Source organism: Amphibalanus amphitrite, unplaced genomic scaffold, assembly GCF_019059575.1.
Source record: "Amphibalanus amphitrite isolate SeventyFive unplaced genomic scaffold, NRLGWU_Aamphi_draft 000611F_arrow, whole genome shotgun sequence".
Lineage (NCBI taxonomy): Eukaryota > Metazoa > Arthropoda > Thecostraca > Balanomorpha > Balanidae > Amphibalanus > Amphibalanus amphitrite.
This window is the reverse complement of record NW_024882105.1, coordinates 245401-268379: the sequence shown is the minus strand read 5'-3', so window position 1 is coordinate 268379 and position 22979 is coordinate 245401. Positions and strand designations below refer to the sequence as shown.

The window sequence follows — 22979 nt, the reverse complement described above, 5'->3', positions numbered from 1 at the left end:
AGAGAGCACGATTGTACAACATGGCGAGTATATTGCTCCTGAGCTAGGACACAGCGGTGCCGGGACCGGCGGTCCGGGGCGATACGGTACAGATCACAGCTCGAGAGGAGGGCAGCCGACCCGGCGCACACAGACAGTACGTACTCCGCGGAGGAGGCTCAGCGTGAGGAATGATGGCAGTGGATTAACCAAACAGCTGCCTCAAGGCACCAACTCCTCTGACAGTAGCGCGGGTGAGGCGGCTCTGCTGCGAACAGGCGACACCTCATTCCGATCACGCGCGGAACATTAACATTCTATGCATTCTTCTCCAGCATCTCAAACGGCAGAATCCTCTTCGTTCCCACTCCCCGCGATACGAAATTACAAACACCCGATGGTAATACAAACACCCAACGAAACTTCCATGGCAGTCCATCATTAACACACACGTCCTTTCCCGCACTTCACTTGCGATAAAAACACTGGCCGCCGCTGCTGCCACGCCGGCGGGCGGGCGGTCCTCAGATCAGATCAGACGAGGGCAGACCTGCCGCCCGAGGGATGAGGATGACACAGTGGACGATGAAGGTGATGATGACGCAGTATGTACAGGGAGACGTCTGCGGCGGTCAGGGCACGCTGTTGGTCGCCGCCGCTACCGACCAGTTGACGGGCACGTTCAGTAGGATGTCCGGCAGCTTCTGTTTGATGCGGATGAAGTGACGCTTGAAGTCGAGACCGCAGCCCTTGGAGAGTCTGAAGTCGACCAGCACGTGGTCTGTCATGTCCAGCACGCTGGCCTTGAAGGTCAGCGGCATCTTTCGCCGGTCCAGCGTCTGGACGGTGATCTGTGGGGCAGTGGAGGGGGTCACAGACTGCACATTACAAAGTGTGAAGAGGCGTGGTGGTGGCCCTGGAGGTAGTCTTCAGGATCCGCTAGCTACGCCGTAGCGTAGCCGCTAACCTATGCCGAGGCACCCCAGCGGCCGGAAGAACAATCAGCAACTGACTAGCGGGCAACGTGAAAAAATTCAAGACACAATGAGATGATTTCAAACACACGGAAGAACTTCTTTTGAAACAATCTCACCGCTCCAACACAACGCAAAGTGCGATTCCCGCTCCCACACAACGCAAAATGCGATTCCACCCCAAATACCACTAGTAAGTAGGTATTAACCCCACCACTAATCATTTATCATCCCATCGACTCTCTCGTTTTCTCCCTCAACTCCCACAGCTCCACCCTTCCCCGCCGCCACTAACCGAGCACGATCCGGTGAAGCGCCAGGTGTAGCCACAGCCGTCGAACAGCTCCTTCAGACGCTCCAGTGTCTCCGGCTGGCTGGTCGTCACGAAGAAGCGCGTCATACGCTTTACCAGTCTCTGCATCGGCGTCTGGGGAGAGACAGAGAGGGCAGACGGTCAGTCGTGACTCGTGCGGCTATTGTCAGACGAATTTTGTGAGGATATATGAGACAGAAAATGCCGAAGCTCACGCTGTCATGAATGATTCGGTGGCAATCGCAGCAACGGTTGTGCGGTCAACTGAAGTCATGTCACAACTCACATCACCGTGGGGTGGCCGTGGGCTGTTAGTGAATTGACCAGCTGTGGTTTAAACTTCAAACTCGACTACATTTCTACAACCACATCACTCAAACAGGTCCCGATGAGCAGGTCTTTAGCCAGGGAACACTAGCGACAACAGACAGTCTCCTCGCCCTCTGCCCCCTCTGCACATTGAAACGGTGCACGACGGATTTTAGACCGATGCTTTTCTGCTTTTCGTGACTTCCAATGTGCTTAGCTGCTCAAAACGTTATCCTCACCGTAACTGACACTGGATTGAAGCAATAAGCTGACCTTATCACAACTTCATGGAGAGCATTATACGGTGGCAGCGGCCCCGTTCTACACGACCCTCACCTGGCTGCTCCCCGTGCCGGGCTGTGTGTTCTGGAACTGCGTGCCCAGCAGCAGCTCGTCGGCGCCGGCCGCCGGCTGGGAGAACGACGGCACGTCATCGGCCGCCCCGGCGCGCGCCGGCGGCGTGTCGCCGCGTAGCGCCGGCGCCGGCTGGGAGCACGCCATCCGCAGCGAGGGGTGCAGCGGCGATCCGTCGGCCGCCGCCGGACACAGCCGCTTGGCTGGTGGGCCGTCCAGCGACCACCGCTCGCCTGGACAAAGGAGACACAGTGGTCAGTGAATGGTGTCAGATAGGTAAAAACAACGAGAAATGAACATTAACTCAGGCTGTCTCATAAAACGTCCTGCAAGATTGAACATATGATCACGCGGTCTTCGCATCCCTAAGTCACATAAAACACTGTCTAATACTATGCAAGAAGATATTGCACCTTTCAAACATAAAAAGACACATTCACCGAACCCATACACCCGGTTCACCAACACCATTGTTCTCTCCTCCCCATCTTGTTGAGCAGGCGGGCCCAGCTGCAGCAGCCGGCGGTCGGTCTACGCCCGATCACACCTTCGGTAACCTAGCTTTATGGCGTATAAAGTACCCATAGGAGCTAGGTAACCAAAGGCGCGCTCGGGGTACGGTGTGTGTGACGTCACCAGATGGCGCGCCAGCTGGAGACCGCACCGCGCCCTGCTTTGGTAGTCTAGCTTTATGACGTCACAGTCACTCATAAGCCAGAGTACCAAAGCAGGGAGCGGCGCCGGGATGGTTGATGTCGTCGCTCCAGTACAGTGTCGGTGAATCCTGAAGTATCCATGTAGAATCTGATATTGGTTGGCCACCGGACATAACCACACGAGATTGAAGAATCGCTACTTCATCCCTTACGTTAACCGCTCATTGCACCTGAGAGATCGTAACATGTTTGGACGATAAAGTTATTGAGTTTGTAAAATGAGCTAAGCTAGCTAACAAATCTCGCTGACAGACTGACACAAAGTGTAACATATTCGCCAGCCATCACTACCTTATTCCGTTCCTTCGGGCCCTTCAACTGCACCAATCTGACCCAACAGCCAGTCTGCCAAACACCTTCCCCACCCCCTTTCAACCGCCCATATACTGACCGTCGGGCCGGAGTCGGCGTTTAAACCAGGCGCTCTCGCGGACCGTTTGCACGGTGGCGCGCCGCGCCGGCGTGTGCTGCAGCAGCTTCTGCAGCAGTCCCAGCGCCAGGCTGTCCACCTTGACCCAGGGCGCGGTGCAGATCTTGCCGTCGCGCCAGCCGCGGTACTCGGGCTGCGTCGGAGTCGGCTCGTCCCACGGCAGCTCTGCCGGCGGGGGGGGGGGGGGGGCAGACGTAAGAGGTGAGGCGAAGACAATTCTGTGCTGAGAATGTTATGCAATATAATCATGAAAACTATGCATGTCACAGAGCATTTATTAAATGTAAAAAAAAAACGTAAATCTAGGAGCATTAATAAACGTAAATATAGGAGCATTGGCTAACCGCGTAAAAAATATCGATATATCGCAGGCATAAGTCGTAGCTACAATGAACAATGCGCTTGAAAACGACATCATGATACGACTCCACTCCTGATTTTGCACATTTTTGTCATAGGCTATCCTATTGCGTCATACATGTATTGTTCTCCAATCAATAAACGATACTGCCGACAGCCTGGTGAAAAATGGGTGTCGTAGCCGTTCCTGCAGTGAAAGGTCCCGCTAGAAGTCCCAATTCACTCAATCCCTCGTGCAACGAAGTACGGGCCGGGCATATCGCCCCGGTGATCTAGCTTTATGACTCTACAGTGCAATCATACAGCTAAACCACCAAAGACGACACACCCGGCATGAAGAGGCGGCGGCAGTAGCAGTAGCACCAGCAGCGGCTGCAGATGCAGCTGCTCCTCAGCGGCGATAAAAGGTGACGCTGTCTTGATGGTCTCCTTGATGGATTCGCGTCACTAGAACGTCTTCTTTGAGTTCAACCAAACGACTCAGTTTTCTCTTCTTCCTTCTACATTTCTAATATTCTTACCTCAAAGGTCTCATACACTCTTCATAGACACACCTTCAATAAGAAGCGAAACCAAGATGATTCCAGAGGAGCGCCCTGCCCCGTAGACTCACCTCCCGTTAGAAGCGCCACCAGGATGACCCCGCAGGACCACAGGTCGGCCGGCTCGGCGCGGTAGGGACCCCGCAGGACCTCCGGCGCGATATAGGGCAGGGTGCCGCACCGCTTGTCCAGCTTACGCTCCTGGTGGGCAAGGTAAGAGCGATACACGTCAGTGGGTTCAAAGAGCAAAGGTAAAGCCTGGGATGTAACACTGTTCAATGGTGCACAGGCAGCCGGCAATCATGGCCGTGAAGACTAACTTCGTTATAGCCATGTAAAAAGGCAGCACAGAAATAAGGACCATCGACCAATATGATCTTGAGCCAAGCTCTTAAAATTACATTAAATTAAATTTTACTATCCAGGCAAAGGATCGTTAATGTTTGCCGTTCGACTTACCGATCCGTTCAGCCTGAAGATAGTGGCCATCCCGAAATCGGAGATTTTGATGTTGTCGTGGTTATCAAGCAAGATGTTTTCGGGCTTGAGGTCGCGATGGGCGATACCCAGCCGGTGGAGGTACTCCTGAAACGGGGTCAGCACATCAGCACTCGAGAAAGAGTACCGCAACACTCAAAGAAGTTGCATATAGTAAGCGTGTCTCATACAACGAAGCCGAATGAAACCGCCACACAGCACGGGTGAAGGATTTAAATTACGTTGCCAGACTCATAAAAACAGCAAAATAGAGACAAACATAAATAAACAGTTTTACCGGCCGACAAACATGGTAGTATCCGCCTTGACGTTATAACACACACAACACGTAGCCATTAGGTGCAAAGGAGTACGCGAGCACGCCAATTCATATTCATCTCCATCCAGCCTTCCAGTCAGCACCAGCGTTTCCTCGTCTCCTCTGTCCTTCTCTACTGCAACCAGTCCCTCTCTCTCGGTGACGAAGCGCGCAGTGACCGACCACTCGCCCAGCACCATGCCACTCCGGCCGCCCGCCCCGGTTCGACTGGACGCAGTGCCGTCAGCATCACCGTTGGTAACCCAAGTGCATGAATCGAAAACCGCATGCATCCTGGTCTTACCAAAGACGACACCGACAGCGGGGCCTTCTTCGGGGCAGGCGAAGCGTGACATAAACGAAGGGTGCAAGTCGCGACCGGTGTGGACCATGTCTCGAGTCGTATTTCATGCATGATACGCTTATTTATAGTAAGCCCAAACTCAACGTTGCGTTAAAAATAAGTCGAGTAACCCTCCGCAGCGGTATTCAAAACATTCGAAAATGAAAATGTCTTTTCAAAACAACTTTAACTTGAAAACGTCCTTCTTCGAATTGTCGGCGATTATCACAACATGAAAGTTTCTCTTGCACATCACATAAAAAAGACAGGACCGAACGCATTTCGGTCTCACATAACCTCTATCTTCGATTCACAAATCGCAGTCCCTCTTGAATTCGCAAACGAGTTTCATGTACTCACCACCCCGCCGATGATCTGACGGAAGTAGCGCTGGGCCTCCAGCTGCGGCAGCCCCACGTCCGGCTCTGAGGGACACACGGCTCAGCGTCAGACTAGGAGGGAGAAGCAGGACACAGCTCGGTGCCAGACTACAGATATTACGGGAAACAGGACAGCTAACTCAACGTCAAACTTGGAGGGAAAAGCGACACACAGTTCGGCGTCGGACTCAGGGAGATAGGACAGAGAAGCACAGCTTAATGTCAGGCTCAGAGGGAGGACCGGGACACATTTAGCGGGAGGGGCAGTTGGGAGGAACGGGACACAGCTCGGCATCAGATCCAGAGGGAGGAAAACGACACAGAACTCAACACCACGCTCTGATGAGAAAATGACACACAGCCTGGAAAAGTAACACTATGTACGTGTAGAGACATTTATGCCAGGACCAGGTCCAGTTGTTCACATTTACCCACCAAGTCAAATGCGGGTGCGAAGTAAGAATGGAGCTTCTGCATCTGCGAGTTGCGGCAGACGCCAGCCTACCATAGCGTTTTAAACTGAGATAGGCAAAGCAATGCACATATCACATTGTTGCAGCCCAGGAGCCCAGGTGAATCTCGCATCTTGACATGTCAGTTTAATCATTCCATCATGAGCAGTGACTAGCGTGGGCAGACGTACCGATTTTGTCGTAGAGCTCTCCGCCGGGCGCGTACTCGAGGAACAGGTACATGAGCGGCAGCTCCTTGCGCACGCCGTACACGCGGATGATGCTCTCGTGCTCTAACCGGCGGTGAATGGTGAACTCCTTGCGTGCCTGTTCGTACACGGTGGCGTGCAGTCGAGTGTCGATCACCTTCATGGCGACTGCCTCGCCCGTGGTTCGGTTGGTCAGCAGGTGAACCCTGGAGCGAGGGGAGGGGGGGCGGGTTAGGGGGTCCACCGGCTCGCCCGTGGTCCAGTTGGTCAGCAGGTATACCCTGGAGCGGGGGGGAGGGGTTAGTGGGTGTACCTCCGGATGTGTTGAATGGCAAATAGTTGCAAGGGGAAGACAGCGACGAGAACGGGCCATTAATATGATCACCAGTTCGCCAAAGTTGCGGATATTCTATTTTTGTGGGTTAAGATTTATCCATAGTTAAGCCACGGAATATATAGTCTACGACAGATATATGTCATATACATACTATATATTCCGTGGTTTAATGTCGTAAGCTATATATTCCGTGGTTTAGCTATCAAGGTTTATCTATTTATTTGCATATTTGTATTCATTTGTACATATACCAATGCAACAAACACATCTACGCGTATTTGTGGCCTTCGATATTGCAATTGTTCTCAAAACATGCACTACTAATCTGCATGACAATGAGGTGCTTTAGGATTACATGACAAAAAGTCAAAAGACAAAAAGTCAAAAGACAAAAAGTCAAATGCCAAAAAGTCAAAAGACAAAAAGTCAAAAAGATAAAAGCCAAATGGCAAAAAGTCAAATCCGCTAAAAGCCAAAAGACAAAAAGTCAAATATGCAAAAAGTCAAAAATGCAAAAAGTCAAAAGCAAAAAGTCAAAACCGCGAAAAGTCAAAAAGATAAAAGTCAAATGGTAAAAAGTCAAATAAGCTTAAAGTCAAATGGAAAAAAGTCAAAAAGGCTATAAGTCAAAAATATACAAGTCAAATGTCAGAAAGTCAAAAGCAGAAAGTCAAATGGAAAAAAGTCAAAGACGCTAAAAGTCAAAAGGATAAAAAGTCAAATACAAAAAGTCAAAAACAAAAATAATAATTGCATAAGAGTCAACACAACACAATAATAGTTTCAATGGCAGAAATCTGAAGAATGGTGGTTCAATGACGAAATGTGACTTCGAAATCATTGAGTAGCTTTCGACGTGTCACATAGATTTCGACGTCGACGACGTCTTAAAGCATTTGTCGTACGTCTATCTACTTGGATTTGATTTCATACGAGATCCAGGAATAAATTATATGAAAAACTTTGAACTTTGTTAGCAAAAACGTGACCATTCCATGACCATTTAACCTTGATTAGGTCACTTGCCGTTGTGGGTAGTCTTCTTGCTCTCCAAGGTCAAACGTTAGATGTCAGTGAATTGACTTTATTCAAAATTTTGCGATACGTCAAAAGGTCCGTCTTAGATGGATCAAGTTGAACGTCTGTTGCCCAAATTTTAGCCTCCTATCACCACCTGTTTTCGAGGAATCCGACTTAATAGCGCCCTTTTCCCCGCCAGGCCTACTACGTCCGGTCTGAATCAACCCTCGCATGGGGGGGGGGGGGGCAGGGGTGATGCAGCCCCCATTAGTTTCTTCTGAGATGGATGCTAAACAGATCAACAGAGCTCGACAAGATTTTGCATTTCCTACGCGGCATCTTTGCGCAACTTAAAAAGAAGAAATAATTGACCGGGTCATGTCAGGTCACAGAGCTATGACGTTATAAGAATACAGCCTCAGGCCAGAAGTGCGTAAAATCGCAGGTTACCGCGTGTTATTGGGAAATATCAACCACAACAAAGAGTTTGCTGGCTATTTCGGAGCATGAGTGACCTTATCAAGGTAAAAGGAAGTCAGGGGAAGGTCATTGACCCTTTTTACCTCTGGTGACCGTTCGTGACCTCGACTTTAATGGGGTACATAGGTGTCCTAACTTTAACTTTGCCTTTTATTCAGGACGTCTAAGAGTGTATACTGTATAATGAAGCGTTGTGATGCAAACCATGAAATGGATTGATTACATCAGTTTCAGACAGGCATCTATTAGGTCGTTCAATAAATAACAGTCAATTATTATATTATGCTGCGTACCCTTATAAGGAAAATCCTTCCAAAAATGGAAGGCTTCGAAAAATGGAAGATTTGACCGCAGTTTCCCCGACTGATCTGACCTTTGAGTGGTATTAATCGATCAACAATTGCATGATACATACGTTGAAGGGGTAATGGTCTTCATATTGATGTGTTTACAATAATTTCTCTGAAAAACACGTAATAACAGGGGACTTTTGACGAACTTTTGCCATTTGACTTTTGTCTTTTTGACTTTTTGCCATTTGACTTTTGTCTCTTTGACTTTTTTTGCCATTTGACTTTTATCTCTTTGACTTTTTGTCGGTTTGACTTTTTACTTTTGACTTTTTACATTTTGACTTTTATCCATTTTGACTTTTTGTATTTTGACTTTTATCTGTTTTGACTTTTCCGCATTTAACTTCTTGCTTTTGACTTTTATCCGTTTTGACTTTTTCACGTTTGACTTTTCTCCTTTTTGAGTTTTTGCCATTTTGAATTTTTGCTCTTTTGACTTTTTAGTTTTGACTTTTTGACGTTTTGACTTTTATACATTTTGACTTTCTTCCATTTGACTTTTATCCCTTTTGACTTTTTGCATTTGACTTTTTGTCTTTTGACTTTTTGTCATTTGACTTTTTGTCCGGTTACCGTGCTTTAGACGCGTAAAATTAGCCCACGAAAGCAAGTGAACGGGGCCATCAAGGTTGCTTTAAGAATGATAACGTAATAAATGGTGACGAACGCGCCAAATTTGGAGACATCTGTACCAATCTTTTTCACTCGCATTTTCCCACAATTCTTACCGCCTACCTGAAAATTTTTAGCCACCTTTTGCGAATCATTTTTGCCTTCAACCAAATTCATTTTTTCGGCTAGCTAGGTGCAAGTAAAACCACTGAAACTGCAAGACAGTTCATTTTGATCAGAGCAATCCAATATACTCATCCTTTGCAAAGTACGTTTTTCCAAGTGGGTTGAATCCAAGTACATTTTTCGACTTAGTGCGCGTTTTAGCCAGCGAAAAGAGCAAAAACTGGACCTGAGAAAATCGAGCGTCGTCTGATATTATCATGTGAATTATTATATATTAATCCATCCGTGCCTTTCTTGTAGTTAATATCACAACCAGAGCTGCGGAGTCGATGGATTTTGGGGTGACTCCGACTCTGGCTTCAAAAACTGACTCAGACTTTAAATCCAGCTCCGACTCCGGACGTTTCTATTGAAATCCATACCATGAAAATAAAGCTCATTGTGGAAATGTTTTATTTTGCCTGAAGCGATACTTTTTGCGTTCCAAGGCCGTGCATCGCAAATATGCATAATAAATGAAGTGCAACACCAAACGCATGTTCAGGCGAATCCCCCCTCTTCATGTTCAGGCGCGTCATCTTTTTTTTCGCAAAAACGCTCGCCTAAAACAGGAATATGACCCTTTTCGACAAAAACTGATTTCGAAAGGTCAACGAGCGTAGTAACGTCAAGCAAACAAGTGCAGGGCATGACGTTGAGCCACGCAACGTTAACTCCGCCTCCGGAGTCGGAGTCGGTAAGATTTTGGTGACTCCGAGTCGGTAAGATTTTGGTGACTCCGACTCCAGACAGAACTGTAGATTCCGACCGACTCCGACTCCAAAGCCCTGATCAGAACAGTGATCAACTGTACGCAGGGGTGCGGAGCCGGAGCTGGAGCCGGAGCCGCCGGAGCCGACATATTTTGTCCGGAGCCGGAGCCGTGAAACAATATAGCCCTCGAGTCGGAGCTGGAGCCGTCAGAAAAAGCGGCGACTCCGGCTCCTTTTTTTGAAGAGGAAAAAATTATTAACCTAGTTCGGTTTGACAGTACAAGGCAGTAAAACATTTGGTATTCAAAATAGCCTTGTTATGCAAGTACAGAAGCAACTTGAACCAATCCCTTCGTCTTTTTTCTTCCAGCCATATTTAATTGTATAGAGGATGTACTGAGTACTGGAGCCGGAGCCGGAGCCGCCGGAGCCGGACCATTTTACTCGGAGCCGGAGCCGCCATGACATTTCACCCGGAGCCGGAGCAGATTTTTTTCTTCGGAGCCGGAGCCATCTGAAATTTCCACGGCTCCGCATCCCTGACTGTACAGTAGGGCTGACCGAGATTTCTTCGAATCGGACAAATTTCATAGTTCGGCTTCGGCTCACTCTTTTTCCTATGTAAAATTTAATTTTAGATAGGGTCTTACATGAGACAAAAATTGATCAGGATACATCTTCCGTAGTAAAAATGCAGTTTTATGGGAACTGTTTCCAGATGTTAGTGGTATATTTGCAACATCAGTTCCGTACCTCCTCTTTCTTATCGATGAATGGTATTTTGCTTCGAAACCTCATCATACGGCGTACGAGTCCAAAGCATCAGGTTGGATGGAATACCGGCGGCTGCAAAAACGGCTACGAAACAGGTGAAGACTGCTCTTCAGAGCAATTTAAACTCTTCCAGAATTTCTGAATCTTGCCAGAGGCATTGGCGACTAAAGCCTCTCCCTCCGCAGAAACAATACAACGGCACTGATTGGTTGTTCACACATATCGTTACAGGTTCACATAAACGATATCAATTTGTTGGATGCAAGCTTATAACTATGCCCTTGAATAATTTTTCCTACTAGTGTCATGTAGTGAAAAGGCACATGTCAATGCTGGTGTTAAGGTTAGTACCCAAATCTGTTGAAATAACTATCCAAATATACAATTGACTTTTCAGCTGATACAAATCATTCAAATCAATTTTATTCAAATTTGTTTGCAATAGACTACCAATGCCACGTCCAACAATCACCATCGAAGTGCACTGAAGGAATATAGCTGAACAATTAAACATTAAACATATCAATAGGATCAGTAGGTTTAGCGATTTGGTGGTTTCCATTCATCCGAGTCCAGTGATAGAGTGCGGCGATTTCTGATGCCTTTTTATACTAATTCCATCAGGGCCCATAATTCAAGCAGATAGCCCAAAGCTAAACGTAGATGGATGCTTAGGTCAAACGAAGCATCAGGAAGGCATCTGGCGGCAAGATAAGGGATTTGGTCGGAAATGGTAGAAAGTTTAACCAGAATGAAGTAGCTACCAGCCGTAAGGGCTGTGTTGCAAAGAGGAATTTTGATTCAGGAACAGCTGATGATCGAAAAAGAAAGAGCGAGAAAGAAGATCGGTGTGAGAGAGACCGTGAAGGAGCTGGTTCCGCTTATCCTGGCGCAGTGACTGAAATCCAATGCAAGATTCAGTCCTCCAGTCCAGTGATCATCTAGGAGAAGAGTCTCACGGTAGAAGTGGAGAAGCTTGGGAGAAGAGTCGAAGAAGTTGCGCTTGGAAGGGCAAAACAAACTGAGAGGAAAACGTTATGCAAATGCTGAACAAACTGCGTAATATCACCACCTGTCCTCATTCCATCCTGTTTTGTGATGAGCCAAATAAAGAGTGTATCAAATACTTAAGGTGATAAAGTTTTTCGTCAATAACTTCCGATCAAATTGAGTAAGCGAGTCGCAAAAGTCACGAATGGACTCAGGAAGACCTGCCGAATCGAATGATATGCAGCATAACCTCTTTTGATCAAGGTCGTGACCTAAGGGGACCTGACCTGACCTTGACCCGAGGTCAACACCCTAACTTGCTCTCACCCGAACAAAAAGTATACCATTCGACGCGCCTGATATAGCAAAACACGATGCTGACAAAATCGTGGATCTGCGACCATTTTGAGCGAAGTTATTCACCAAAAACCGAACCGGTCTTGCGCCTCTTGACCTGACCTCAGAGGTCACCAGTTAATCTCAGGCCTTAAAATCGGGTACCAATCGCTGCGTCTTGTAACGGCGCACACGCTCGTTCTTTCCCCAAGACTCTAGCTCAATTAGGGGCGAAACGGCGATGGGGGTCGTACCAACCTCTCATTCTAGGCCGGGGCGCATATAGAAAACCAATAGGTCCGGCGAGGGTTAAATACAAATGTGCAAATTTACTACGAAAGGAGTGTTTTTATCAAAAAATTGCAAGAGGACATCCCACCTTAAAATTCAATTTTACATCGGAAAAAAGGTGAGCCGAACTGAAATTGCAAATTCGAAAATCTCGGTCATCCCTACTGTACAGTCTATCTTAAAAGTACCGCGCAAAGTGACGGTGGATCCATCGAGCCTGACTGAGCAAGGGCCTGCTAAATTTGGGTCACCGAAGCAACTGACATCCTTGTCCATTCCCCTAGGTCAATTGGTCGGTGACTTTTAAATTAAAACAGGCCCTTTCTCGGTCAGGCTTGATGGATCCACCGCCACTTTGCGCGGTACTTTTAAGACAGACTGTACGTCATGCTGTGGAACTCGCACTGAAATGTAATGCATCACTAACATGGACCAGAACTCCTTAATCGATTCTGACCTCGGTGACACTGAAAAACGAAGTTGTCCTAAAGGTTGTTGAAACTTTGTGCCATCTCTATATCCAGCCAGCTGGCAACTGGCGAGAGGACCACAATAGAACCGGGACCGATTCGCGTTGGCGCACTAAGGCCCTAGTGACACTTGATTACAAGCGTCACTATGCGATTTCGGTTCGCGCTGAGCCACTAGCCGATTGGTGTAAAATACCGCTTAGTGTCACTACATTCAAGTGTCACTTGGTCGCCTAGTCTTACTAGCTTCCTAGTGCGCCATCTCGAATCGGCCCCAGGTGGGTGACGGCACGTGATCGCCTGAGGCGGTGGGGGGGGGGGGGGGGTAAATGTTTTCGTCATTGAATGCTCAATGCAATCGCTGCGACTTTTTACAAGACCTTCTCCTCGTCGTTGTTTCTTGCTTTCAACGACTGGTCCCCGAGTGATGACTATCCTCACGCAAGATAGGATGAATGTAGCTAGCAATCAAGCCCAAAAAACATATCGAAAATGTTACAACACACTTCTTTTGAAGGAGATGAATTGAATGGTTTTGGAGCCTCACGAAGCACGTTTCAGATATGACGCGTCACACAAACTGACGCATAAAGACTGTGTTCAAAAGTGTGCTCGCAAGCACTTGTTGACGAATAAAAAGCGTAGGTACTAGGTACTGCCCGGTCGCCATAGCAACAAGTAAGCGTCACAAATTTTGAACACTATCCAAGGGCGCCTGAGTTCGACTCACGGACGTATAAATAAACTGGACTGACAATCCCAATGGACCTCCTATGGAAGATAGTGAAGCCGACAAGGCGCCATTTTACGTTGCCAAAAAACCGTTCTGTGAAAGGTCATCGAGCCAATACAATTGAAATTGCGTCTAAACGGATGATCGGATCAAGATGCTGGTGGTACCATTCGACGCGTAATGCCTTGAGGAAGGTGATGATGCATGTCACAGGTCACCCGGTGTCACATGGCGCGTGCCACGTGCCGACAAACTTACAAAGGGCAAAAATATTTAAGCGACGCTCCAAATCAAACGAAGGGCGGCATAGGTGCCAAACTCACAGGTCACATGTCCCAATGTTCGACCACTAATGGTATGTTCGGCATCGGGGGGTGCGGAATGCACGCGCTAGGGGCGAAAAACATGTTTTGAGGAGGCATCCTCCGATTCCGGAAAACCTTGACCTAGGCACACCAAATTTGGCACACTGACACTACTGGACACGCGCTTTAAGGTGCTGTACAATAGGCGTGCTGGGGTGTACGATGCACGTGCTGTGCACGTGCAAACCTTTTGATGTTGCACTCTTTGTCACATATGCGAGCGGGCGGGTAGCGCTGGCAAGCTCAAAGTGCCAAATTTACACAGGCCACCCAGAACGCATTCCAGCATAGTTATTGAGCATATCCATCTCCTGGTGGACCCCAAAGGTGCCCTCTGCACGTGCAAAAAATTGTCCGCGCCGGGCGGTGGGGATGCTTGGACAACCCATGTGGATTTATGTAAATATCTCGAAAACGGCGTTGTGTAGCGCCGCCGTTTTTGGCACACCTTTTCACACATCTTTTTCACACATGCTGCGTAATTTTCAGGCTTAGGTCACTCAAGGTTAGGTCATCAGGTTACGTCCACGGTTCAAGTGACCTTACCTAAAGAAAAGCTATAGTGCCCGTCATAGCTACATACACAGACTGAACAATCGGTTTAAAACGCGCAGCGATTGATAAGAGCAACAGTATATACGTAGAGTACCTCTACCTCGGAATTTCAATATCACTTACCTAGGGTTCTGTTGATTTCGGGATTTTTCTATTATCTACAGTTAAGTCAATGGGAGACAATTGAACTGCGCTTCTGTGCACGAAACTCATATTAACATACTAAACAATGCACTCAAATAACGGGACACGGGTGGCAGGGAAACGTGACGAACTTAATCGGGAAATTGCACCTTGACCTATCTTTATGTCCTAGGGTTATTTCCTAGGGTGAACTTAGGTCATCAAAGGTCAGTGACCTTGACCTTCCCTTCACGTGACCATGACACCTGGGGCATTCCACGATAGATCGTACCACTTTTTTCCAATTTGACACCCTCATCTCTCGGAATTTGACGAAAATTGGTCTCAGGGGTAATCAGGGGCTCTAAATCCACCTGTAACAATTTCAGGCTTATCAGATAAGTATTTTTTGAGTTATGGTGTATAACATTTTTGGGATCTTGCTTTGCAGCGCTAAGTTTGGCGGGCTGTAACTCTAAGCCGGATAATTCAAATGCCAAATGTTATATAACATTGAACTTGCAATGAAACAGAGATTAATATGTATTTTTGAAATTTCGAAAAATACGCTATTTTTGATATATGACATATCGAGTTTTCTTTCATTTGTATTTTTTGGACTTTGGGACCAAATTTTTTTGAATTTTTATTTCTTTAAAAAAATACTTGGCTCATTGTTAAGAAGTATGCAAAAAATTAGGAAGGTGTTCTTTCTATAAATGTATTTATTTTACGTCACGATAACGGTTTCGAATAGTGATTTCGGGGGGGGGAGCTTACAAATTGCGTGGTAAACCTGCCTAGTGACATCACGGGTTACTGAAATTTCAATTTAAGTCTGAGTCATCTGAAAAAAAGCGAAGAGAGGGTTCATCCAACCCACTTTCCTACGAGTATAAGCGTGAGGGTGAAAAAGGCTGTTTGGTTCTGACATTGTTTTGGACGCCAATGACCATAGCTGTCCGAGATAAAAGTTACAGGACGCATACATGGTGTCCTCCAGATGTCTCACAACTTGTATATCTGGGAATTTTTCAAGGTTACATGAGGCCAGGTCGGTCACGTGACATCACTGTTATAAATCAATGGGGAAATATAAAAACTGTTATTTTGGCGCCGAGAATGATCTAAAACTATCCCACGTACATGGTATCGTGATTTCATGCAATCCTCGCAAAGTCCAATGCTTTACTTTTGCATTGTTAACCTTGCGTGACGTCATTTATGACGTCACTTGGGTCGTACGAGTTTTTCGTCAATAACTCCCCATCAAATGGAGCTAGAGAGTCGGGAAAGCCACCAATGGACTCGGGAAGACCTCCCGAACCGAATGGTATGCCATATGATACCCTTTGCCCAGCTTCGTGACCTGAGGGACTCTGACCTGACCTTGACCCGAGGTCAACTACTTAAGTTGACCTCACCCTAGCAAAAAGTATACCATTCGATGCACCTGAGCTAGGCGAACACAATGATGCCAAAATCGCGGCTCTGCGGCCATTTTTGCGAAGTTATTTACTAAAAACCGAACCCGTAACTTCAGTCACGTGACCTGAACTCAGACGCTACCGGTTAACCTGAGACCTTAAAATCGGGTACCAATCGCTGCGACTTGTAACGGCACACACGCTCGTTTTTTCCGCGAGGCTCTAGCTCTATTAGAAGCGAAACGGCGTGCTGGGGTCGTATGAACCCCTCCGAAACCCATTTTGTTTGCGGGAAAATGAGGAACTTATAGAAAGAACACCTTTCTAATTTTTTGCATGTCGATTTGCAATGACATGAAGTTTATCTTGAAAAAATAAAAATGTTAAAAATTTTGGTCCCAAAAGTCATTAGAGGCAAATGAAAAAAGATTAAGGTTTTTGCTCAACAATGAAATTTTTCTTTGGAATTTTTAAATAGTAATATTAATTTTTGATTCATCGCAAGCTTAGCGTTGTTTACTTTTTGTTGGTTGCTTAACCCGTTTTTGAGTTATAGGCCATCAAACTCACCGTTACATACCGAAGTTAAAAAAATGTAATGCAATATAACTCAAAAAGTTTTGATCTGAGAAGTCTGATATTTTGCCAGGCGTCTTTAGGGCCTATGATTACCCCTAGGACCGATTTCCATTAAAATCTGAGAGATGAGGGTGACGGGCCTGGTACGATCTATCGTGGAATGCCCCACCTACCATATTGCATGGGACCAACAACATTCCACATGTTCAAACGTACAACCACAAAAAGACTGGAAACGCGCGGATAATGTGGGCTGACTTACGCCGAATCACGATTCTGACCCAACACGGTCTCGTGAGATATCAGATACTGATTTACCGCTACTCAGTAAAGTTCGAACCATTTCTTGGCCGCGGTCACCGGTCCAGACCATCACATAGGTAATCGTATTACACCGCGCTTGCTCAATGCTCAGCTCGTATTGTACGAGCACTGCGGCACAGCATAGATGCAGGCGCTTGGCTACTGCCATCTATGGGTGAAAGATGAAGATAATGGTTATTGCGGTACAGTATCACTGCAGGCGCAAACAACGTGGACAACAAAGATGCCTATGCTGCGCCGGCCGGCGATTGAGGCGTAAATTTGCGTTGCTGGGTAGCAAAAAGTTTAGGAGCCCGAATTTGACAACATAAATGATTTGTCGTGCTGGTGGTCTGAGGTCGCAAAATCAACAGAACCCTAGGTCAGTGATATTGAAATTTCGAGGTAGAGGTAGGTACTACTCTACGTATATGCTGTTGATCTTATCAATCACTGCACGTTTTAAACCGATTGTTTAGTCTGCGTAGCTATGACGGGCATTATAATTTTTCCTAAGGTAAGGCCACTTGGACGTAACCTGGTGACCTAACCTTGAGCGACCAAAGTCTGAAAGTTATGCAGCATTTGTGAAAAAGATGTAAGAAAAGGTGTGCCAAAAAACGGCGGCGCTCCACAGCGCCGTTTTCGAGACATTTACATAAAACCACTTGGGGTGTCCAAGCATCCCGACCGCCCGGCGCAGATAATTTTTTTGCCCGTGCAGAGCGCACCTTTGGGGTCCACCAGGAGATGGATATGCTCAATAACTATGCTGGAATGCATTCTGGGTGGCCTGTGTAAATTTGGCACTTTGAGCTTGCCAGCGCTACCCGCCCGTTCGCATATGTGACACAGAGTGCAACATCAAAAGGTTTGCACGTGCACAGCACGTGCACCGTGTACCCCAGCACACCTATTTGTACAGCACCTTAAAGCGCGTGTCCAGTAGTGTCAGTGTGCCAAATTTGGTGTGCCTAGGTCAAGGTTTTCCGGAATCGGAGGATGCCTCCTCAAAACATGTTTTTCGCCACTAGCGCGTGCATTCCGCACCCCCTGATGCCGAGCATACCATATGTTAGTGGTCTAACACTGGGACATGTGACCTGTGAGTTGGGCACCTGTGCCGCCCTTCGTTTGATTTGGAGCGTCGCTTAAAGATTTTTGCCCTTTGTAAGTTTGTCGGCACGTGGCACGCGCCATGTGACACCGGGTGACCTGTGACATGCATCATCACCTGCCTCAAGGCCTAACCCGTCGAACGGTACCACCCGCATCTCGATCCGATCATCCGTTTAGACGCAATTCTAATTCTATTGGCTCGATGACCTTCCAGAGCACGGTTTTTTGGCAACGTAAGATGGCGCCTTGTCGGCTTCACCTGAATGGAGGTGGATGCGGGTCCAGTTTATTGATACGTCCGTGGTTCGACTACATCGAGGACGATGGGTGATGGTTGCCAGCTGATTAAATTAATGAAACGCGAATAAATTCAACTTTTGTTTGAGATTGCGGGTAAAAATGTGTTTGTTAATTTCAAATATCATCGAATAAGTTTTTGTAAATGAATTAACTACAAACGCCTCTGTGCAAAGTGTTTCAAGAATAAATCAAGGCTTATGAAAATCGTGAGTAGGGTTGGGAAAAGCAGGAAAAAGGATCACGTGACTAGCGACCCAACCTTATCCGTAAGAATCTTGAATAGGACCAGGAGAACCGTGTCACCATCTACTTGTGACACGTTAACCCTTGCCATCCGAGGGGAGGGGGCGGGCGCCCCTCCCCCGTACTTTTTTGCGATAGCTCCAAATACGCAGGCGATAGCGCTGAAATTTGGCATACATGACACTTGTTTCAAGCCAGGTCTTGCGACACAAACCACATTTTTAGATTAGGTCAGGTCACTGACCTTTCACGTCATAAGTGAACCTCTGCACGGTCGTAAAAAATGTCACATCTTTGCAACGCCCTCAGTCTGCCAGATGAGCTTTCAAAGGGAAATAAACTTACAGGATCTAGTATCATCCAGAGATGTCACAACACGTATATCTTGGATTGTTCTTAACCCACGAGCCGCTGGGGGGGGGGGGGGGCATAAAGTTGCCCCGCCCCTTTACGTTTTGTGAAATATCTCCGAAACCTGATGAGCTACGAACTTGAAACTTGGCATAGCTTCAAATGAATACCTAGGCAATGTTTGAGGAAAGTTTGGTGGTTGTAGCTCTAAAGGTGACGTCACAGTGACGTCATAAAGTTTTGTCGTTTTCCGATATGGACCGTTTCTGACGTCGCTGAGCATGAAACTCAACTGTAAATGAACTAGACAGCACCTGCTGTCATACTAAAACATCTAAGTACACTTCTAACTAGTTCCTGACCAATAATCGGTCCTTTATATTCGGTCTCATATCGGATATATCGGTGAGGAAACCGAGAGTCGCAAATCTATAATTTGACTTCTGACGTCACTGTGACGTCATTTCAAATGGGCTCGACACCAAATTTGGACACAACCTCGGCTAGGTATTCAAGAAGATGTGTGCAAAGTTTCGCTTCTCTATCTCTTCACGTTGCGACGATATCGTCGCAGAAGTAAAGGGAGGGGCAACTATATGCCCCCCCCCCCCCAACGGCCGGCGGGTGGCGCGGAGGCCCAGCGGCCGCCGGGTTAAGGGTTACCAGAGGTCGGGTCGATCACGTGACCTTAGGTACCATTATATATTGGGAAATACGAAAACTGTTATTTTTGTGCCAGGAATGCTCTAATACTACCTAAAGCAGATGGAACTGTGACTTCATACACTCCTTGCAAGGTCAGATGCTTCACTTTTGCATCGATAGTATCACTAGGGTCATAGCAATTTTCGTCAATGGCTGTTACCGATCGAACTGGGCTAGCGAGTCAGAAATGCCACCAATGGACTCAACAAGACCTGTCAAATCGAATAATATTATAGTTATATGACCTCTGACCAACTTTGTGACCTCTGTGACCATTCTTGGCAAAGCTATTTACCAAAACATAAAGCCTCTTTATTAGGGCACTTTGACTCAGCATGGCATCACTGCTCCAAGCCACCCAGTGAACCATCCAGACTAGCTAGAAATATTCCCAACTTACATTATACACCAAAGAAAACCCTGTAACAAGGTAACATAATTATTTGCACTAGCATGTTGTTAACACAGTAAACACAATAGGTACTTCACTCAATATTTATTGTTTACCTGGTAATCCCTTTTTTTAATATACTTTTCTGAACTCCATATAGGTATATGTCAGATGGGTAGTTCCACTAAACACTAGTATCTACACATACAGCAGTACCGTAAAATGGGGTGTTAAGGGACAGTGGGGTAATAAGGGACAGTTGCATGGGAAAAACTTTGAGTCATGCTAAGTTCCTAATTTGGGAAGGTTAAATAAAAACTTAAGTGTGGTAGTTGACACTGTTTTGTTCTTGATCATAGGACAAAATGGCATGGTTTTTCATGCAAGTGATTTGGTTCCAAAATGGTTTTGAAAATCATGCTACATTTTCACAAAATTGAGACATCTCCAAAACTCTGTGTGTACCACATAAACTAGTGGGTGTACAGGTAAAATGAATGCATATGTGTATTGTCACATGTATTGCACATGTTTCCTGAACAACTTATACAAAGCCACCCATTCATTCATCATCCTCTTCCTCTTTTCCGGACACATGCATATTTTGAGGTGGATGTGGGGTGCTAAGGGACAGGGAAGAAAAAATGAAAAATAATATCTAAATATAATTTCATAAAGTTTTCTTTCAGTAGGCATGGAAAACACCAAATTCCACATAAAATGCTGGCAAGATCATGCTTTTATCTCTAACACATCTTAAGTTATATAACAAAACACCTCAAAACTCCCGTAACGCTCTCTTTTACAATGATGGGTCAATGAAGACTGATGTAGGTAAATGTGATGTCATCATCAAAAGGCCAAAACAAAGAGGGCAACATAATGACAAGGGACTAACTTCAAAATGGGTTTTTGTTGATGACAGAATGGTACTTTTTGGTTCTGTTTACCTTATAATTAGCACATTTTCCAGAAGCGTAAACTGCATTACATGTAATTGGCTAAAAAGGCCATTAGTGGTGAATGAACCTGACTTGTTTTGTGACAGAATATGCAAAACATTTCAATAAATAAATTGTGTGCCCTTTCACACCCCAATTGTGGGCATTTGATGACCATTTCTTGGAATAATATAGGTGTCCCTTAACACCCCACATTGGGGTGCTAAGGGACAGTGATGAAAAATAATAAAAAATAATATGCATGTATATATTTTTAAAACTTAAATGTAGCAGGCATGTAAAGCACCAAATTCCACATAAAATGCTGACAATTTGATGCTTCTGTCTCCAACTCTTCTTGAGTTATATAACAAAACACCTCAAAACTGTCCCTTAACACCCCGTTTTACGGTACATGAAACTGTCAGGTACTTACTCTCCAAATGCACCCTCTCCCAGAAGGTTTGGAGCTTTGTCCCATCCTTCAATGAATTGCTGGTCCATTGGTACAGGAGGTGGCTGCATCTCCACTGAAAAAGAGCAAAAATGTAAGATTAAAGAACTAAACAAAACTTCTTGATAACCTACTGATCTTATTCTGACCTGGTAAAGAGCAAGGGTATTCAGGCTTTGAAGAGAGTCATTTCAAGATTTTTCTCTCCAAAAAATTTATCTAAGCTTTGAGCTTATCCTTCATGTGATATTCTTAATGGAAAGCGTCTTGTTTAACCTTAGGCAGTTCGGAAGAGCATCAAAGAGCATGGCTGTTATTTTATAGGTCAGGGCAAAGGTCAGGTCACCAGGTTGCGTCATTGATCATAGGTCAAATTTTGCAAATATTAACCATTTTCAGCAATCATAGCACACCTTATTTAAATGATTTTTTTAAATTAAGCTATCAAATAATATTTTTAAGGTAAATATCCAAGACCTTAAATCTCAGGGTTGTAAAGGGGTCATGGGGGCAATTTTTAAAACCAATATGTCATGTTTACCTGTTACCCAAATTGAGTCTTTAAGTCTGGCTTCAGATGCCTCTAAGTTCAGGGTCGACAACTGATCAGGCAGGAGTGTGCTCCCATTGTTACTTTAATTGTATATGTCTCAGGCCAGCAACACAAAAACAGCTGCAGATAAGAAACCATAGAAGTTAAACTGCTGACACTGGACACAATTTTTATTAGAAAAAATTCCTATTCGCAAAACTGGGTCCTATTCAAGTGTCTGCGGCCATGGCAGGCAGCAGCTCCAGCGGTAAAAAAGATTGGGCTTCAGCATGGCTAAATGCCAATCTGATTAAGGGCAGAGGAAACTGATTTGTCACCTGATTGACCTCTAGCTAAACCCAGCATTTTTCACCACTGGAGCTGCGGCTGCTGCACACTTAAACAGGGCCCTGGGCACTGTTCAGCTGCAGTTTTTTATCAGCAGGCTGCGAGCATGCTGCTACTTCTTGGCTCCTCATTGAAGGAATTCAAGTGGTCTATTCGTTAGACCAATGAGAGGCCAAGAAGCGCCAGCAATAACTTTTTCATGTGAGGAAAACCAACAGCACGCTGATATAAAAACAGCGACCAAACAGAGCTCTGGGGAAATTTATGGGCAACTTTTTGGCAACAAATCAAATAAATGAAAATGAAATGCCACAGCCAGCAGCTTTAGTTGTCTAGAACACTGGCCTGTGATGCGATGTCAAACTCTCCAGAAATCAAGTACTCAAGAAACAAACAATCGTTGATCATGTCACATTCACATTCATATTTAAGTAAGTACACAATCAGCTTTAAAAATACACCATAAATTAGCAAAAGCGCGATCTGAATCAATGCGTAATGGTTTTCTAGCACAATAGCATTAACGGCGCGCCTGACCTTACCAACCTCTCTCTCCAGCCACCATGAGGACTTAAGGGACAGAATCGACTTCAACTCAACATTACCAGCTTGATAATACAAAAAAAATCACGTAATATCTAGAATCATACTGCTATTATCACCAACATAAGCAAGAAACCTATCCGCGCCAGAAAATGTCACGAGGCCACACTCCCCGCAAATTTTCTTCGCTGCGTTTCATCGCTCTCGCGCCGTTTTGGTAGATATGTTAGAATGTGATTTTTCGTCAGCTGATATGTAAATATACCCGG

At 45.8% G+C, this 22979-nt stretch overlaps 1 protein-coding gene across 2 annotated transcripts; it reads right to left on the bottom strand.

Annotated features, from left to right (window-relative positions):
- Positions 1-11: 11 nt before the first annotated feature.
- On the bottom strand, positions 12-22945 carry LOC122363246 (serine/threonine-protein kinase grp-like). 2 transcript variants are annotated; one of them, XM_043332268.1, is made up of 10 exons: positions 22714-22945; positions 21270-21363; positions 6140-6363; positions 5477-5541; positions 4437-4562; positions 4049-4178; positions 3037-3240; positions 1912-2162; positions 1249-1380; positions 12-830 (listed from the first exon to the last, which is right to left on the bottom strand). In XM_043332268.1, the coding sequence occupies exons 1-10, from the start codon at positions 22730-22732 to the stop codon at positions 612-614; spliced, it is 1464 nt and encodes a 487-aa protein (XP_043188203.1). In that variant the 5' UTR covers positions 22733-22945; the 3' UTR covers positions 12-611. The 2 variants fall into 2 exon arrangements, with proteins under 2 accessions (XP_043188203.1, XP_043188204.1); XM_043332269.1 differs by having other exon boundaries at positions 22710-22913.
- Between the last annotated feature and the right edge of the window lie 34 nt (positions 22946-22979).

Bases quoted from the DNA above. Each gene is read 5' to 3' on its own strand.
- LOC122363246 (XM_043332268.1), bottom strand. The intron at 6,364-21,269 runs GTAAGTACCTGA...CCCTCGCTCCAG, and splicing joins GGAGAGGGTGCATTTGGAGA to GGTTCACCTGCTGACCAACC. The intron at 5,542-6,139 runs GTACGTCTGCCC...TGTGTCCCTCAG, and splicing joins AGAGCTCTACGACAAAATCG to AGCCGGACGTGGGGCTGCCG.